The 20,998-nt window shown below is 47.1% G+C and overlaps 1 protein-coding gene across 1 annotated transcript in view; it reads left to right on the plus strand.

Moving 5' to 3' along the window:
- LOC126291604 (uncharacterized) overlaps positions 1–20,998 on the plus strand; it is a 95,489-nt gene that overhangs the window by 32,843 nt on the left and 41,648 nt on the right. The window contains exons 3-5 of the mRNA XM_049985140.1: positions 3,240–3,447; positions 9,428–9,814; positions 17,294–17,457. Coding sequence (XP_049841097.1) covers positions 3,240–3,447; positions 9,428–9,814; positions 17,294–17,457 — 759 coding nt within the window. The remainder of the gene's footprint in view (positions 1–3,239; positions 3,448–9,427; positions 9,815–17,293; positions 17,458–20,998) is intronic.

The raw sequence follows: 20,998 nt of genomic DNA on the forward strand, positions 1-20,998 counted from the left end.
TTACATAACCAAAGACGTGAGAGTATTCGCAATGCCTTTACATTTATGCCAGAGGGGGTAAATCATGAAGCAATAATCTCTTTAAAAAAGATTAAGAGAATAAAGTAGAGGTGTTTTTAGAGGTACTTCTCAAGGTTTCTGTGCTTCACGAGAGAAGCAGACAAGCGAGGAGAAAACTATATTTGGCTAAATTGGCAAATACACTCCTGGAAATGGAAAAAAGAACACATTGACACCGGTGTGTCAGACCCACCATACTTGCTCCGGACACTGCGAGAGCGCTGTACAAGCAATGATCACACGCACGGCACAGCGGACACACCAGGAACCGCGGTGTTGGCCGTCGAATGGCGCTAGCTGCGCAGCATTTGTGCACCGCCGCCGTCAGTGTCAGCCAGTTTGCCGTGGCATACGGAGCTCCATCGCAGTCTTTAACACTGGTAGCATGCCGCGACAGTGTGGACGTGAACCGTATGTGCAGTTGACGGACTTTGAGCGAGGGCGTACAGTGGGCATGCGGGAGGCCGGGTGGACGTACCCCGCCGAATTGCTCAACACGTGGGGCGTGAGGTCTCCACAGTACATCGATGTTGTCGCCAGTGGTCGGCGGAAGGTGCACGTGCCCGTCGACCTGTGACCGGACGGCAGCGACGCACGGATGCACGCCAAGACCGTAGGATCCTACGCAGTGCCGTAGGGGACCGCACCGCCACTTCCCAGCAAATTAGGGACACTGTTGCTCCTGGGGTATCGGCGACGACCATTCGCAACCGTCTCCATGAAGCTGGGCTACGGTCCCGCACACCGTTAGGCCGTCTTCCGCTCACGCCCCAACATCGTGCAGCCCGCCTCCAGTGGTGTCGCGACAGGCGTGAATGGAGGGACGAATGGAGACGTGTCGTCTTCAGCGATGAGAGTCGCTTCTGCCTTGGTGCCAATGATGGTCGTATGCGTGTTTGGCGCCGTTCAGGTGAGCGCCACAATCAGGACTGCATACGACCGAGGCACACAGGGCCAACACCCGGCATCATGGTGTGGGGAGCGATCTCTTACACTGGCCGTACACCTCTGGTGATCGTCGAGGGGACACTGAATAGTGCACGGTACATCCAAACCGTCATCGAGCCCATCGTTCTACCATTCGTAGACCCGCAAGGGAACTTGCTGTTCCAACAGGACAATGCACGTCCGCATGTATCCCGTGCCACCCAACGTGCTCTAGAAGGTGTAAGTCAACTACCCTGGCCAGCAAGATCTCCGGATCTGTCCCCCATTGAGCATGTTTGGGACTGGGTGAAACGTCGTCTCACGCGGTCTGCAAGTTCAGCACGAACGCTGGTCCAACTGAGGCGCCAGGTGGAAATGACATGGCAATCCGTTCCACAGGACTACATCTAGCATCTCTACGATCGTCTCCATGGGAGAATAGCAGCCTGCATTGCTGCGAAAGGTGGATGTACACTGTACTAGTGCCGACATTGTGCATGCTCTGTTGCCTGTGTCTATGTGCCTGTGGTTCTGTCAGTGTGATCATGTGATGTATCTGACCCCAGGAATGTGTCAATAAAGTTTCCCCTTCCTGGGACAGTGAATTCACGGTGTTCTTATTTCAATTTCCAGGAGTGTAGGTTGTGATGTGATGCACACATAATTTCCATGTGTTGGTTAATTTTTGATTTACACTGTGTAGGGAAGCAGCCTACTCACGCCATATAAAATTCACATCAGTCTTTCCATTGTGTGCCAGCCTAGTCCGCTGTAACTAGCTCTGACGTCATAAATGTTCCGCAATACTTTAAAAATCAAGTAAATAACCTGAAACGTTTCTAGCATGTCAGGAGTAAAACAAAATCAATATGTGTTGGATATCAGTTGAATAACTTTAACCATTTTCGAAATTTGGACGTTTTTCTGTAAAAATCACTGGCACAACAGAAAAGAGCTAGAAACTTAAAAATTTATATTTAGATTCCTTTTGCATAATAATTTACTGGAAACAGTATTCAGGATCTCACAAATTAAAATTTTAGTTGACATTCATTATTTTCAGGTTTTTATCTTAAAAATTAAGGAAGCAAGTTAGATTAAGTGGGCGAATAAATAAAGCTAGGATGTTTAAATGTAAGTAGAAGGGAGATCCGCTATAATCGTAAAGATGTGAGAAGTTTCAACTGAATAATTATAAAACTAGAGCGATAGCGTATCTCCAAAGGGCAAGTTCAGAGCTCGTCTACTGCGTCTAGTATAATTAAATTAATTCTCTCGCCAAAAATATTTGACTTAGCCACGTCAGACTTTTATTATGATTACTTACCTTTGTGCTGATTGCACATTTAAATTGAGAGCTTCATCGGCCATCAGCAAAGAAAGCAATAGTTTATTCGATAACTTAAAGTGGTGCATTACTAGCCCAGCAGCTAGTCGGGAGAGCAGATATGATCAGGCGTTCCCTTAGCCGTCCGCACCGCGGCTTTATACGTAAGAATGCTGCGCGAGAAAGGGAGGCCTCAGTTTTCTCCAGACGCTGATTAGCGCACCACCTGTGCCGGGAGTCGCGTCACATCGGTATCGTTTATATAAATATCCTCGGATGCAGTAACTTGCTCAGGATACGTGTAGCCATGAAATCGTTTAATTCTGGGATGACGTTAATGATCTATCTGTAGTTTGCGAATGTCGTATTTTCACTTGCCGCCGCAGGACACACATTCTACAATTATTAGCGTGAGGTTTGATGAACATTATCATCAAATTATGGCGAGCATTCACTTAAACATTTAATTTGAACAGTTATAGTGGCAGCAGTGCATTGGACTCTGAACTGATCTGGTAGTTGGATTGCGTGGATTCTTTTGGGTCTGTGACCTTCAGAATATAGTGAACATTTTAGAGAGAATGGTTTTTGATTATGAATCCTAGACAATCTCCTAATTCCTCAGAGCTATAAGATGTGGCTACAAATGTATTTCTCAGATGAAGTGGGCACTAGGAATTCTAATTACAGGCTTCACGTTTTGCTAATCACCTTCTGGTTGCCAATATTGTAGTTAGAGAGCCAGTGTTGAGAACGGCAAACAACAGCATTAAATAAATAATAGGAACATTTATTCTATTATTCCACCCGCCGCCCCACAACTGCCCACTATGCTAAATTTCTAGCCCTATGTTGCTGTATGAAATTCCATTCTGGCAGCCTGTGGTCGAACTCGTTTGCTTTTGTCGGTCCTGTGTGCACGCAGGAGTGCGCAGTGACGGGTCGCCGCTACACGTACTCCCAGCTGAGAACGGCCTCGCGGAGGTTCGCGGCAGCCCTCCAGAAGGCTGGTCTGGGTCCTGGCCACGTGCTTTTCATGCTGCTCCCCAACTGCCCCGAATTCCTGGCCATCATCCTCGGTGCCAATGAGGCGGGCGTCTCCATCGCCACGTGCAACCCTGCCTACACCACTGGTAAGGACTCCAGTCTTCATCACTTTGTGTAACCAGCTTACACTACCACTAAAGGCTCTACAGCGTGCTACCCAGCCTACATGACCAGTAAGATATGCATCTAACCCTACACAACAGGTAAGGGCTCTATGTCGTTACCTGTAATCCTATCTGTACTACTTATATGAGGTCTAGTCTCCATTGCCACCTACGACTTCTTGCTCCTGTAAGGGCTCAACCCTCCATCACAACATGCAATCAACCTACTCCCTCAAAAAGTACTGCTCTCTCCATCTTCACCTGAAGCTCTATCCGTACCACAGCAAGGGCTCCACTCTCCATCTCTACCTGCACCACCAGTAAGGACTCTGCTGTTCCAGCCACAACACCAGTAAGGGCTCTCCTCTCCACCACCGCCTGCAACTCCACCTGCATTTCAAGTAAAGCCTCTATTCTTCATCAGATATTGAAACACAGGATGCATTTGAAAGAAAGGTACTTAGACGAATTATCGGCCCAATCAGTGAAAGAGGAAGATGGAGGAGGAGATACAACCATGAGTTGTATACAATATACAAAGACCAACCCATCAGAAGGATAGTGAAATCATCCAGACTGAGGTGGGCGGGACATGTGGCTCGCATGAATGATACAGAAGTACCAAAAATAATATTACAAGGAAAGCCAGGAGGGCAGTGAGGACATGGTCGACCAAGAGCCAGATGGGAAGATGGAGTAATCGAAGATCTTTGGAAGATGGGCTATAGAAACTGGAGAGTATTGGCAAAGGACCGAGAGAGATGGAAGGAAATTGTAGAAGAGGCCAAGGCTCGTCATGAGATGTAGAGCAAAGAAAGAAGAAGATTACAAGTTCCTAACCAGCAGAGAATTGTATAGTTTCATCTGTGTGCACTGATAGTTTAGTTTTTGAATTTCTGTGTGTTAATTTAATATTTAAAAGACACCGTTCTCAGTTTATACCAAATAAATTAACAAACGACGGAGCTGACCCCTTTGCTGCACAAAACAGGTCAGAACACTGTTACAGAAACAACAACAAAAAAAGATGCCACGTTTAAATAAACACAAAATACCCAAGATAGGCGATCTTTTACAGAAGCTCGGAATTCAGCGTGGACTTCAGTGCTTATAATAGTTTCCACAATGAAAGTTTGGCTCGAAACCTCGCACAAAATCCAAAGATATTCTGGTCGTATGTAAAGTACGCTAGCGGCGAGACGTAATCAATGCCTTCTCTGTACGACTGCAATGGAAATCCTATCGATGACAGTGCTGCTAAAGTAGAGTTAATAAACTCAACCTTACGATTCCAGAATTCGATTCGAGAACTGAATTAGAAGTGGATATCCTCGGAGAAGTGAAGCAACTTAAATCACTTAATAGATGCAAGTCTTCCAGTCCAGACTGTATACCACTTAGGTTCCTTTCAGAGTGCGCTGACGCAATAGCTCCGTATTTAATAATCATATACTATCGCTCTGCTCGACCAAAGATCTTTACCCAAAGTCTGAAAAGTTGCACAGGTCACACTAATATTCAAGAAAGGTAGTAGTAATAATCCACTAAATTACAGGCCCCTAAAAAAAGGTTCAAATGGCTCTGAGCACTATGAGACTTAACTTCTAAGGTCATCAGTCCCCTAGAACTTAGAACTACTTAAACCTAACTAACCTAAGGACGTCACACACATCCATGAACGAGGCAGGATTCGAACCTGCGACCGTAGCGGTCGCGCGGTTGCAGACTGTAGTTTACAGACCCATATCATTAACATCGATAAGCAGCGGGGTTTTGGAACATACATTGTGTTCGAATATTGTGAATTTCCTCGAAGGTAACGGTCTATTGACACACAGTCAACATGTATATAGGAAACATGGTTCTTGTGAAAACTGTTTACTCACACGAAGTGCTGCGTGCTGTTGACAAGGAATTTCAAATCGATTCTGTATTTTAGATTTCCAGGAGTCTTTTGACAGTACGTCACAATCTACTACTAATCAAATTGTGTGCTTATGGAATATCGTCACAGTTACGCGATTGGATTGGTGATTAGTTGTCAGAGAGGTCACAATTCACAGTAACCAACGGAAAATTGAGTAAAACGGAAGTCATTTCCGCCGTTCTCCAAGGTAGTGTTATAAGTTTCTGCTGTTCCTTATCTACATAAACGATTCAGGAGACAATATGAGGAGCCATGTTAGACTGTTTGCAAATATGGCTGTCGTTCATCGTCTGGTAAAGTCATAAGAAGATCAAAACAAACTGCAAAATGATTTAGAAAAAATATCCATATGGTGCTGGCAATTGACACTCAATGAATGTGAGGTTATCCACATGAGTGCTAAAAGGAACCCGTTAAACTTCAGTTGCGCTATAAATCAACCGAATCTAAACGCCGTAAATTCAACCAAATGCCTAAAAATTACAATTCTGAACAACTTCAGTTGGAAAGATCACATAAAAAATGTTGTGAGGAAGTCGAACCAAAGACTACGTCTTATTGGCAGAACACTTAGAAGATGCATTTCGCACTTCCGTCCTCTTTTGGAGTATTGCTGCGCAATGTGGGACGCTCACCAGATAGGATTAACAGAGTACAACGAGAAAGTTCAAAGATGCGCGACAAGTTTTGCATGATCGAGAAATACGGGAGAGAACGTCACATAAATGATACAGGACTTGGCGTGGACATCATCAAAACAAAGGAGTTTCTGGTTGCAGGGGGATCTTCTCACAAGATTTCTATCACCAACGTTCTGCTCCGAATGCGAAAATATTCTTTTGACGCCGATTTACATACGAAGAAACGATCGTCACAATGAAATAATGGAATCAGAGCCCGCACACAAAGATATAGGCGTTCGTTTTCTCTGGACGCTGTTCGGGAGTGGAATAATAGAGAATTATTGTGAAGGTGGTTCAATGAACGAGATGTAGATGTAGATGTAGAACTGAGCCTGCCGCGCGGGATTAGCCGAGCGGTCTCAGGCACTGCAGTCATGGACTGTGCGGCTGGTCCCGGCAGAGGTTCGAGTCCTCCCTCGGGCATGGGTGTGTGTGTTTGTCCTTAGAATAATTTAGGTTAAGTAGTCTGTAAGCTTAGGGACTGATGACCTTAGCAGTTAAGTCCCATAAGATTTCACACACATTTGGACATTTTTAGAACTGTGCTCTACTTCTCATGCCATCTGCAACTCCACCTACAGCACCAGTATGGGTTCTACTCTCCATCACCACTAGCATCCATGCCTACATCACCATCATGAGCTGTTCTCTCGTTCACCTCCTCTACTTCACCTACACCATCATGAGCTGTTCTCTCGTTTACCTCCTCTACTTCACCTACACCATCAGCATGTGCTCAAGTCTGCCTCACCACCTGCAACTCCACCATCACCTCCAGATCTCTACTCTCCATCACCACTAGCATCCATGCCTACATCACCATCATGAGCTGTTCTCTCGTTTACCTCCTCTACTTCACCTACACCATCAGCATGTGCTCAAGTCTGCCTCACCACCTGCAACTCCACCTTCACCTCCAGATCTCTACTCTCCATCACCACTAGCATCCATGCCTACATCACCATCATGAGCTGTTCTCTCGTTCAACTCCTCTACTTCACCTACACCATCAGCATGTGCTCAAGTCTGCCTCACCACCTGCAACTCCACCTTCACCTCCAGATCTCTACTCTCCATCACCACTAGCATCCATGCCTACATCACCATCATGAGCTGTTCTCTCGTTCACCTCCTCTACTTCACCTACACCATCAGCATGTGCTCAAGTCTGCCTCACCACCTGCAACTCCACCTTCACCTCCAGATCTCTACTCTCCATCACCACTAGCATCCATGCCTACATCACCATCATGAGCTGTTCTCTCGTTCACCTCCTCTACTTCACCTACACCATCAGCATGTGCTCAAGTCTGCCTCACCACCTGCAACTCCACCTTCACCTCCAGATCTCCACTCTCCATCAACTGTGCCTTATATTCCCAGAAATGTCTATAGCCTCTATCACCACCTGGAACCCCATCTACCCCACTGGCTTGAGCTGTCCATACTCACTGATGTAAGTAAGTTGTTACTATCATATTAGAAACATTCTACACGTTTTTTGTCACTGTTAAAGTCATAAGCATCTGGGCGAAGTTAAAAGTGGGAATGATATAAAGTAATACATGGGCCAGGGGAGAGATGGCAACAAACTGTGACCCCCCCCTCAAACCAAAACCCTGGACCACATCTGAGTAAAGCCTCGTAGAGGGTGTCCAGAAAATGACTCCCTGATTTCAAAATTAAATATCTCGAAAACAAAGATCGATACAGGAATGCAGTAAACGGTATGTTTATTGTGAAAGCCGTAAGGAGTTTATACAGTAGTTTGAAATAATAGTTACAAAAGCTGCTAACATATGGTGCTGTAATCGCCATACGTAATGCGTAGTATAAATAGTGAATCGAAGCCCAGAGCGATCAGTTCCACTATTGAAAAGTGAAAGGAGGTTAGCGTACCGAAGGAGGAGATTAAAACCATGTACTCCATTGAACAACGAGTTTTTCTGGTGCTAGAGTATCACAGGTTAGAAGAGAGCCCTACGGCAACAAGGCGAAGTTTTCAAGCACGATTTAATGTTCCAAAAGGACCCGATGGGAAAACCATTCGTACGCTCTTCGCAAAATTTCAACGAACAGGGAGCGTAACTGATGATCTAGTGGGGCAGGTTGGCCGCAAGCAAACCGCAGTTACGCCTGAAAATATCGCCACAGATTCTGGAATTATTCAGCGAAATCCAATTTCATTCGTCCGTAGAATTGCATCTGAGACTGGTTTGAAGCGTTCCAGCACGCACAAAATACCGAGAAAGAGCCTACACATGTTTCCATTCAAAATTCAAACGCACCAGGCCATACTCGTATAAGCTGTGCAACAAAGGGTTGCCTTTGCTAATCAGATGCGCACAATGATTGATAGTGAAGGATTTGATGTTGGCTGCATCTGGTTTACAGATGAAGCACACTTCCACCTGAATCGATACGTGAATAAGCAGAACTGGCGAATTTGGGGTTCCGAAAAGCCGTATTGGTGTGAAGCGAAACCCGTGTATTCTCCTAAAGTTACTGTGTGGGCTACAGTATGCAGCAGAGGCATTATTGGCCCTTTTTTCATTCGAGAAACGGTCACTGATGCACGTTACGTTGCAATTTTTGAACAATTTGTCGCCACACAGCAAGCGTTACAGGATCGACCAGGTACTGAATGGTTTATGTAAGATGGAGCCCGACCACATCAGACCGAACAAGTGTTTCGCTTTCTTGAAGAATACTTCGCGAATCGAGTCATTGCTTTGGAATATCCCAAATTTACTGGTGCAGGCATGGACTGGCGCCAATATTCGCCGGATTTGACTCCCTGTGACCTTTTTTTGTGGGGCACAGTGAAAGACATGGTGTACCCGAAGCATCGCGCCACGCTGGACGAGCTTGAATCGGTTATCTCTGTGACATGTGAATCCATTTCAGTTGAGACACTACGAAATGTGATGACGAATTTCATTCTTCGTTTGCGCCACCTCTGTAGTGCCAATGGTGAACATTGTGATGTGATTGTTTGCAACGATTGTTTTCATACGATTACTTCACTTATGTATGCTGATATGAGTTGTACAGCGTACAGCGCCACCTGTTAGCAGCTGTAGTAACTATTATTTCAAACTGCTGTATAAACTTCTTACAGCTTTCACAATAAACATACCGTTTACTGCATTCCTCTATCGATCTTTGTTTTCGAGATATTTAATTTTGAAATCGGGGAGCCCTTTTCTGGACACCCTGTATGAAGGCAATTGTGTGGAGTCATAGCCGTTCGCACAGCTTCGGCACGTAGATGCAGTGCTCGCTCTCCCAAATCGCACTAGCTGTTTTCACGTCTCAGCATGCATGCTGACCTTATGCCGGTGCCCCACAGGGGAGATGAGCCGCCAACTGAGAGACTGCCGGCCCTCTGCCGCTGTGACGACCCCCGAGCTCGCCCCGTCGCTGTCCAGCGCCTTCCAGGAGGCGCGCCTGGAGCCGCCCCAGCTGCTGGTCACCGTGGGCGTGGCCTACTCCAGCACCCAGCCTACCTCAGGAGCGACTCCAGAGGGGGCGGCGGACTTCGGCCAGCTGGTGGGGGACGCCAGCCTGGACGGGGCCCTGAGGCCGCAGCGCACGGGCCCCGACCACCTGTTCCTGCTGCCCTACTCCAGCGGCACCACGGGGCTGCCCAAGGGCGTCATGCTGTCCAACCGCAACCTGGTCGCCAACGTCCAGCAGACGGCGTACCCCCGCGTCCAGGTGCTCGACGTCGACGCCAGTGAGTCCACCATCACTTCCCATCAAACTTTTCATAACAGTGTTTACATTCCGCTCATTACAATACACGGTGATGCTTAATATCGAGCGATTTGATGAAGCGCGCGAATCGAGCTGCGTCGGAGAGATTCGGAGGGGATAGCGCCAGTTATCAGAGACAGCAAAGGAGTTGGAAGAGCAGTTGAACGGAATGGACAGGATATAAGACGAACATCAACAAAAGCAAAACGAGGATAATGGAATGTAGTCGATTTAAGTCGGGTGATGCTGAGGGAATTAGATTAGGAAATTAGATACATAAAATAGTAAAGGAGTTCTGCTATTTGGGGAGCAAAATAACTGATGATGGTCGAAGTAGAGAGGATATAAAATGTCGACTGGCAATTGCAAGGAAAGCGTTTCTGAAGAAGAGAAATTTGTTAACATCGAGTATAGATTTAAGTGTCAGGAAGTCGTTTCTGAAAGTATTTGTATGGAGTGTAGCCATGTATAGAAGTGAAACATGGACGATAAACAGTTTGGACAAGAAGAGAATAGAAGATTTCGAAATGTCGTGCTACAGAAGAATGCTGAAGATTAGACGGTTAGATCACATAACTAACGAGGCGGTATTGAATAGGATTGGGGAGAAGAGGAGTTTGTGGTAGAACTTGACTAAAAGAAGGGATCGGTTGGTAGGACACGTTCTGAGGCATCAAGGGATCACCAATTTAGTACTGGAGGACAGCGTGGAGGGTAAAACTCGTAGAGGGAGACCAAGGGATGAATTCACTAGGCAGGTTCAGAAGGATGTAGGTTGCAGTAAGTACTGGGAGATGAAGAAGCTTGCACAGGATAGAGTAGCATGGAGAGCTGCATCAAACCAGTCTCACGACTGAAGACCACAACAACAACAGCGTCAGTTACGTTTGGCGCGAAATAGCATTTAGTCATAATGGAGCGTTGGACCCCACGTAATCGTACGTACGCTGTCAGAGCATTTTACCAAAACGGTAGTTCATACCTGTTAGCACGTAATGCATTCCGCGACCACTTCAACATTAATCGGAATCGGTCGGTGCCATCTTCCTGTGCTATTAAAAAGTGGGTTGGGAACTTTGAGGAGGTGGCGTCAACGAGAAAAAAGAAAACTGGGAGACCAAAAACTGTGAGCACACCTGAAAATATCAAACGTATAAGAGTTGCCACTGAGGGAAGCGCGACGCTTGGGATTTCAAAAAGATTGGTAAAAATAATTTTACACGAAGATTTGCTCTTTCACCCCTGCAAAATCCAAATGGTTCAGGCCCTTAAGGAAACAAATTATGTGAGCTGAACCCGGTTCTGCTTAGAATTTTTGGACATGATTAATCATGACGAGGACACTGTAAACCGTTTCTGGATGAGTAATGAAACCTACTTCCATCTCCCCAGTTACGTCAACGAGCAGAACTTTCGATTTTGGGGTGACGTTAATCCCAGAGAACTGCATCAGCAACCATTGTACTCCAGAAAAGTTACTGTGTGGCGCGCCATGTTTTCATTAGGGATCTTAGGACCAAATTTTTTTGAAGATGGCCTTGGCCATACTGTAACAGTGTCTTCGCAGAGCTACACAGACAGAAAACTTTTTCACTCCACAAGTTTGACACTGCGAAGTGAACGATGAGACGTTTCTCCAGCAGGTGGAGCAACCTTCCACATTGCTCGAGTAAGTATGAATATTGTCAGTCGTTTGTTCCCAAATCATGTGACCTCCAGAAACGGCGATATTGCATGACCCTCTCGTTCACTGGCTCTCACAACATGTGACTTGTTCTTGTGGGATTATACGAAAAGCAAAGTTTACCAAGGTAAACCTCCTTGAACATTTGAAGCCCTGAAAGGGCTGATGCGACAGGAAGTTGTTCAAATCCCACTGGCAATCCTGCCCAGTGCCCTGTGCCATGAGTCACCTTGATGTCCGGCTGGAGGAATGTGTGCGTCGGACGCCATCTTACCGGAGTTATCTTCAAAAAATAATCGAAGTTCTGCTATTCCAAGAAATGTTGTTGTTGTTGTGGTCTTCAGTCCTCAGACTGGTTTGATGCAGCTCTCCATGCTACTCTATTATGTGCAAGCTTCTTCATCTCCCAGTACGTACTGCAGTCTACATCCTTCTGAATCTGCTTAGTGTATTCATCTCTTGGTCTCCCTCTACGATTTTTACCCTCCACGCTGCCCTCCAGTACTAAATTGGTGATCCCTTGATACCTCAGAACATGTCCTGCCAACCGATCCCTTCTTCTAGTCAAGTTATGCCACAAGCTTCTCTTCTCCCCAATTCTATTCAGTACCTCCTCATTAGATCTGTGATCTACCCATCTAATCTTCAGCATTCTTCTGTAGCACCACATTTCGAAAGCTTCTATTCTCTTCTTGTCTAAACTATTTATCGTCCACGTTTCCTTCCATACAAATACTTTCACAAACGACTTCCTGACAACTAAATCTATACTCGATGTTAACAAATTTTTCTTCTTCAGAAACGCTTTCCTTGCCATTGCCAGTCTACATTTTATATGCTCTCTACTTCGACCATCATCAGTTATTTTGCTCCCCGAATAGCAAAACTCCTTTACTACTTTAAGTGTCTCATTTCCAAATCTAATTCCCTCAGCATCCCCCGAAATGCTTTTCACGTATTTTAAAATTATGAAATAAAAAATTTAACGAAGTGTTTTTACGTAACAGAGCTCCATGACGACCATGAATATAAAAAAAACTGCTGCACTATAGAAGAGAAGATAACTGAAAGAAATGCACAATGAGACGAACATAAATGACACTTGTGTTCAAAGACAATTATTACACTGACATCACTGTGTTTTAGGGTGGTCATTTGGACATTGTGGAAGGCAGTTCACGGTTCTTAATACTGTGTATGATAACCATGGATAGTGCTGCGTGCTCTGAAATACGCTCCCATGCTTACCACGAGGTTGGTAAGGAGTTGTTGTGCTAGGGCGTCGCAGTCCTTCACCAGTGTAGTTCACAAGTGCTGGCGGGTTGTTGGTGTAGTGTCTTGTACCTTAAGAAAGCAAAGGAGAGGATGTCGTTATGGGTGGCTGGTATCCTCTTTCTAGAACACAAATGCACACGTGGATTAACACGGTTCTTTATTTACGTGAACAGACAGCTACTACTTAACTTTAATAGGGTACATATGTTGTGGTACAAGCTCATCCTTGCAGACAATATCAATCTTGCTACAGTCGGATGCTATGTACTGTGATAGCCTGAGATGTGGACAGTAGTCGCACTGCAATGAATGGTGGACACCGAACTGGAGAGTGAGCTAGTGGCTGACCCTCTGGTCAGCAGCGGCAGCCTGAATACTTTCGGTCGAGAGGGCGCTGGCGGCGTGTTGCTTGCAAGCGTATCTTTGGCCTCTCTCCTGATAGGTGCACTTGATCTGGCGCCTACTGTCGATCTTTGCACTACATCTTTGCCGACCAGCGTGTTGGCGGCAGCTTATGCCAGTACAGCTGGTGCATGTGTGTTTGTGTGTGTGTGTGTGTGTGTGTGTGTGTGTGTGTGTGTGTGTGTGTGTGTGTGTGTGTGTGTGTGTGTGCTGCAATATGTGTCCCCATCAGATTGCACACACGCTCGCTGGGATTTAAATCAGGGGCACGGGTAGGGCAGTTCATTTGTCGAATACCCTCCCAATCCGAGAGGTCCTCCACCTGTGCTGTCACGCGTGGTGGCATAGCAGCACAGAGTGGCTGCCCAGTTTGAGGTGCGACGTCACGGACTGCGTGGCCCCTCCCTCTGGAGGGTCGAGTCCTTCCTTGGGCATGTGTGTGTGTGTTTTGTTCTTAGCATCAAGTTAGTTTAAGCAGTGTGCAAGTCCAGGGACAGATGACCTCAGCAGTTTGGTCCCATAGGAATTCACGCACATTTGAACATTTGGCACACTGTCATCCACAAAATGTGTGAGGCGAATGCAACCCTGAAGAGGCACAGAGAGTCACAATAATACTGATCAGTGAGTGTAAAGATCTGCGATAGTGTCAACAGCATAAGGGACTGGGCAGAGAGGGGTGGGGTCTCAAGCTCTTCTCAGCTAACCGCAGGTTCACATTAGGCGACAGGTAGGAGCACATAATGCAGCCAGAAAAATTGTCGAACGTGATCGTTTCGGAGGTCCAGGTGTTATGATGTGTAGAGATATAATGTTGCATGTGAGAAACTGAACACGGTTCACTGACTGGACAACGTCACTGGACACTGTACTCCCTCCCCATGTGCGCGTTTTCAGCAGTGCATATGGCCCTGACCTCATTTTCATGCATAACAATTCGTGACCGCACCGAACAGCGCATGTGGGAGAGCTTCCAGAAGGAGAAGATGTTTAGTGAATGGATTGGCCTGACCGATCTTCAGACTTAAACCCCATCGAGCACGTGTGGGACATGCTGGAGAGACGTATTGTAGCAACGACCACAATAATTTTGCCTTGGAACTCTTCCATTTGGTCCGTGTTTGCACAGAAAAACAACAATATCAGAAATGGAATCCGCCTTCATGCAAAACACCTTGTTATTCGTTTATTTCTATATGCACCAACGTCCATCCAGCATTTGTCCACCCCGGTGGTGGAGCAATGGAATGGCCGACCACAAGAATTCCTCACCAACCCTCGTGGCCAGCTTGGAGGCACGTTGCAGAGCACACAATGCCGTCTGCGGTGGTCACACACCCTACTAACAACCATATCGCGCCTTTTCTAATGTCGAGGGGACAATCATGAATCGCGGTGGCTTCAGTGTTATTGTCCTTGAATAAAAGCGTCATTTCTCTTCCTCTCATTGCGTACCAGTTTCAGTTACCATCTGTACTATACTGTAGCAGTTCTTTCTGTGTACATTCGAACTTTAATCAGGCTGCACCAGCTTGAACAGTTCCCAACTGACATGCAGCGTCCATGGATTAATGAAGTTGTCTCCATACCCGTACACGTTTATCCACTCGATGCAATTTGAAACGAGACTCGTCCGACCAGGCAACATGTTTCCAGTGATCAACAGTCCGATGTCGGTGTCGACGGGCCTAGGCAAAGCGTAAAGCTTTCTATCAAGCGGTCATCAAGGGACACGCGTGGACCTTCGGTTTCGAAAGCCCATATCGACGATGTTTCGTTGAATGTTTCGCACGCTGACACTTGTTAATGGCCCAGCGTGGAAATCTGCAGCAGTTTGCGGAAGGGTTGCACTTCTGTCACGTTGAACGATTCTCTTCAGTCGTCGTTGGTCCCGTTCTGGCAGGATCTTTTTCCGGCAGCAACGATGTCGGAGATTTGATGTTTTACCTGATTTCTAATATCCACGGTAATCTCGTGAAATGGTGGTATGGGAAAATCCCTGCTTCATCACTGCCTCGGAGATGATGTGTGTCATCGCTCGTGTGCCAATTAATACACCACGTTCAGATTCACCTAAATCTTGATAACCTGCCATTGTAGCAGAAGTAACCGATCTAACAGCTGCGCCAGACACGTGTCGTCCTCTAGAGGTGTTGCCGACCGCAGCGCCGCATTCTGCCTGTTTACATAGCTCTGTACTTGAATATGCATGTCTATTCGAGTTTCTCTGGCGTGTCAGTGTGAATGATAAACAATGTTCGCCATAGGCCTGTTTCAACATTTCAAAGGTCACACTCAGGGTTCCCCAAGTTTAACACAAACCTTCATGGCTTGACGTCGTTCTAAATTCCACTGTTTCAGTTTCATACCTCACAACAAAAACAAAACTTCACTGGTGGCGCTCTCAGAAATCACATGATGGCTGTACGGATCTGAAACTGGGACTGAGCACCTGGAAGAGATGATCACCTCAGTCTACACAGGTAGAACAACACACCGTTGCCAGATCGCTCAGAATGTTGTCAGTCTCATTACTTATCCCACACACCTCGTAATATTCTCAAACACGGAGGAAGCTGAGTCTCACCGGCTACAGCATGCCAAGCAAAATACACTACTGGCACTTAAAATTGCTACACCACGAAGATGACGTGCTACAGACGCGAAATTTAACCGACAGGAAGAAGATGCTGTGATATGCAAATGATTAGCTTTTCAGAGAATTCACACAAGGTTGGCGCCGGTGGCGACACCTGCAACGTGCTGAGGTGAGGAAAGTTTCCAACCGATTTCTCATACACAAACAGCAGTGGACCGATGTTGCCTGGTGAAACGTTGTTGTGATGCCTCGTGTAAGGACGAGAAAAGCTTACCATCACGTTTCCGAATTGTTAAAGGTCAAATTGTAGCCTATCGATATTGTGGTTTATCGTATCGCGACTTAGCTGCTCGCGTTGGTCGAGATCCAATGACTGTTAGCAGAACATGGCATCGGTGCGTTCAGGAGGGTAACACGGAACGCCGCGCTGGATCCCAACGGCCTCGTATCACTAGCAGTCGAGATGACAGGCATCTTATCTGTATGCCTGTAACGGATCGTACAGCCACGTCTCGATCGCTGAGTCAACAGATGGGGACGTCTGCAAGACAACAACCATCTGCACGAACAGTTCGACGACGTTTGTAGCAGCATGGACTATCAGCTCGGAGTCCATGGCTGCAGTTACCCTTGACGCTGCTACACAGACAGGAGCGCCTGCGATGGTGTACTCGACGACGAACCTGGGTGCACGAATGGCAAAACGTCATTTTTCCGGTTGAATCCACGTTCTATTTACAGCATCGTGATGGTCGCATGCGTGTTTGCCGACATCGCGGTGAACGCAGAATGGAAGCGTGTATTCGTCATCGCAATAGTGGCGTATCACCCGGCGTGATGGTATGGGGTGCCGTTGGTTACACGTCTCGGTCACCTCTTGTTCGCATTGACGGCACTTTGAACAGTGGACACTACATTTAAGATGTGTTGCGACCCGTGGCTCTACCCTTAATTCGATCCCTGCGAAACCCTACATTTCAGCAGAATAATACACGGCCACATGTTGCTGGTCCTGTACGGGCCTTTCTGGATACAGAAAATGTTCGACTGCTGCCCTGGCCAGCACATTCTCCAGATCTCTAACCAATTGAAAACGTCTGGTCAATGGTGGCCGAGCAACTTGCTCGTCGCAATACGCCAGTCACTACTCTTAATGAACTGTGGTATCGTTTGAAGCTGCATGGGCAGCTGTACCTGTACACGCCATCCAAGCTCTGTTTGACTCAATGCCCAGGCGTATCGAGCCCGTTTTTACGGCAGGATATGGTTGTTCTGGATACTTTCTCAGGATCTATTCGCCCAAGCTGCGTAAAAATGTGCTCACGTGTCAGCTGTAGTATAATATATTTGTCCAATGAATACCTGTTTATCATCTCCATTTCTTATCGGTGTGGCGATTTTAATGGCCAGTAGTGTAGTTCGAGTGCCAAAGAAATTGCGCCCTTTGCAGCCTGCATTGGTTCCGGCTTCCCCACTAATGACGCACCACCACTTTGCAGGTGGGGTGTGCGAGCCGGGAAACGTGGTGCCGGTGGTGCTGCCGATGTACCACCTGTACGCGCTGGCGCTCATCATGCTGCAGAAGGTGTGCGCCGGAGCCACCATGGTGTGCATGCCCAAGTTCGAGCCCGCTCTCTTCCTCGACGTTTTGGCCAAGCACAAGGTGAGTCGTGTCGTCCAGACACCAGCAGCACCTGTTCAGCGATTAGACAACCCTATTTCTTAGAAATGCTCTCACGGTTCAGTCCATAGTCCAGTGCTTTTCATAATTTTCTTTGCGTTGCAATGTTCTGTATGCGATTTATGTGCTGAAAATACCTACCAGTATCTAAGTAGCCCAAAGAACATGAAGATGACCTTTATCTAGTATCTTGATGGACACAAAACCTGCCGGCCTGGGTGGCCGAGCGGTTCTAGGCACTACAGTCTGGAACCGCGCGACCGCTACGGTCGCAGGTTCGAATCCTGCCTCGGGCATGGATGTATGGGATGTCCTGAGGTTAGTTAGGTTTAAGTAGTTCTAAGTTCTAGGGGACTGATTACCTCAGAAGTTGAGTCTCATAGCGGTCAGAGCCATTTGAAACATTTGACACAAAACATGGGTCATAAACTAAACCCTAAGGAATCACTTTGAACACGAAAGAATGAAAAAGTTGGCGTAGTTCTCTCGTTCACACTCACTAATGCCTTACACTGTGGTGATAAAAGTAACAGGACACCTCCTAATGCCGTGTTGCCCGGCGCAGTGCCGCATCCCAACATGGCATGGACTCATCACTTCGTTGGAAGTCCCCTGCAGAAATACTCGGCCATACTGCGTCTCTAACCGTTCTTAACTGTGAAACTCTTGCCGGTGCAGGATTTTCTGCAGGAACAGATCTCTCGATTATGTCCCTCGAAAGTTGAATAGGATTGATGTTGGGAGGTCTGGGTGGCCAAATCACTCGCTCGAATAGTTGAGAAGTTCTTCAAACCAACGACAAACAGTTCTGCACCGGGGACATGGTGCACTGTTATCCATAAAATTCCGTAGCTGTTTGGGAAGTCCATGGATGTTTGCAAATGGTATCCAAGTAGCCGGACATCATCAGGGACAAGTCTGTTCCGTGTGAACATCGACGCCATCATTATGGAGCCGACACCAGTTTGTACAGTGCCTGGTTGACATCTTGGGCCCGTGGCTTCATGGAGCCTGTGCCACACTCGAACCCTACCATCAGCTCTTACCAACTGAAAACGGGGCTCATCTGCCGAGGCCACTATTTTCCAGTCGTCTAGGATTCCACCTATACAGTCACGATCGCAGGAGAGGCGCTGGTGGCGATGTCGTGCTTTTAGCAAAGACACACGCGGCGGTCCTCTGCTATCATATCCCGTTAACGCCAAATTTCGCTGCACCGTCCTAACAGATACGTTCGTCGTACGTCCCACATTGATTTATGTTGTTATTTAACGTAGTGTCGCTTGTCTGTCAGCACTGACAACTCTACGCAAAATCCGCTGCTCTAGGTCTTCAAATGCATTGTCCGTGGTGAGAGGAAAGGCCTGATATTCGAAATTTGGGCACACTGTTCATACTGTGGATCTCGGAATGATGGATACCCTAACTATTGAATCTCAATGTAGACAAGTGTAATGTGCTGCGAATACATACAAAAAAAGATCCTTTATCATTTACCTACAATATAGCAGGTCAGCAACTGGAAGCAGTTAATTTCATAAATTATCTGAAAGTACGCATTAGGAGTGATTTAAAATGGAATGATCATATAAAGTTGATCGTCGGTAAAGCAGATTCCAGACTGAGATACATTGGAAGAATCCTAAGGAAATGCAATCCGAAAACAAAGGAAGTAGGTTACAGTACGCTTGTTCGCCCACTGCTTGAATACTGCTCAACAGTATGGGATCCGTACCAGATAGGGTTGATAGAAGAGATAGAGAAGATCCAACGGAGAGCAGCACGCTTCGTTACAGGGTCATTCAGTAATCGCGAAAGCGTTACGGAGATGATAGATAAACTATATATATACACTCCTGGAAATTGAAATAAGAACACCGTGAATTCATTGTCCCAGGAAGGGGAAACTTTATTGACACATTCCTGGGGTCAGATACATCACATGATCACACTGACAGAACCACAGGCACATAGACATAGGCAACAGAGCATGCACAATGTCGGCACTAGTACAGTGTATATCCACCTTTCGCAGCAATGCAGGCTGCTATTCTCCCATGGAGACGATCGTAGAGAAGCTGGATGTAGTCCTGTGGAACGGCTTGCCATGTCATTTCCACCTGGCGCCTCAGTTGGACCAGCGTTCGTGCTGGACGTGCAGTCCGCGTGAGACGACGCTTCATCCAGTCCCAAACATGCTCAATGGGGGACAGATCCGGAGATCTTGCTGGCCAGGGTAGTTGACTTACACCTTCTAGAGCACGTTGGGTGGCACGGGATACATGCGGACGTGCATTGTCCTGTTGGAACAGCAAGTTCCCTTGCCGGTCTAGGAATGGTAGAACGATGGGTTCGATGACGGTTTTGATGTACCGTGCACTATTCAGTGTCCCCTCGACGATCACCAGAGGTGTACGGCTAGTGTAGGAGATCGCTCCCCACACCATGATGCCGGGTGTTGGCCCTGTGTGCCTCGGTCGTATGCAGTCCTGATTGTGGCGCTCACCTGCACGGCGCCAAACGCGCATAGAACCATCATTGGCACCAACGCAGAAACGACTCTCATTGCTGAAGACGACACGTCTCCATTCGTCCCTCTATTCACGCCTGTCGTGACACTACTGGAGGCGTGCTGCACGATGTTGGGGCGTGAGCGGAAGACGGCCTAACGGTGTGCAGGACCGTAGCCCAGCTTCATGGAGACGGTTGCGAATGGTCCTCGCCGATACCCCAGGAGCAACAGTGTCCCTAATTTGCTGGGAAGTGGCGGTGCGGTCCTCTACGGCACTGCGTAGGATCCTACGGTCTTGGCGTGCATCCGTGCGTCGCTGCGGTCCGGTCCCAGGTCGACGGGCACGTGCACCTTCCGCCGACCACTGGCGACAACATCGATGTACTGTCGAGACCTCACGCCCCACGTGTTGAGCAATGCACCCGGCCTCCCGCATGCCCACTATACGCCCTCGCTCAAAGTACGTCAGCTGCACATACGGTTCACGTCCACGCTGTCGCGGCATGCTACCAGTGTTAAAGACTGCGATGGAGCTCCGTATGGCACGGCAAACTGGCTGACACTGACGGCGGCGGTGCACAAATACTGCGCAGCTAGCGCCATTGGACGGCCAACACCGCGGTTCCTGGTGTGTCCGCTGTGCCGTGCGTGTGATCATTGCTTGTACAGCCCTCTCGCAGTGTCCGGAGCAAGTATGGTGGGTCTGACAAACCGGTGTCAATGTGTTTTTTTTCCGTTTCCAGGAGTGTATATATCGCTATCGCATAACTTTTGTCACGTCAGCGTGTAATCAGAGATCAGAGCCATTTCTTTTGGCAAAATTTTCTAAAGGTGATCTATAGCTTTATCAGCCTGGCAGTTAAATGTTTCATAGGCCATAGCTGCATGGGAGACAAGTAGTCATGAACTTATGATACCCATAATACGTAAATGGAAATTCAGTTTTTAAAAACGCCATAGTGCAGCAAATGCATTATTAAACTCAGTGACGACTTGATATATATTTGATTG

Source organism: Schistocerca gregaria, chromosome 9 (genome assembly GCF_023897955.1).
Source record: "Schistocerca gregaria isolate iqSchGreg1 chromosome 9, iqSchGreg1.2, whole genome shotgun sequence".
Taxonomy (NCBI): Eukaryota; Metazoa; Arthropoda; class Insecta; order Orthoptera; family Acrididae; genus Schistocerca; species Schistocerca gregaria.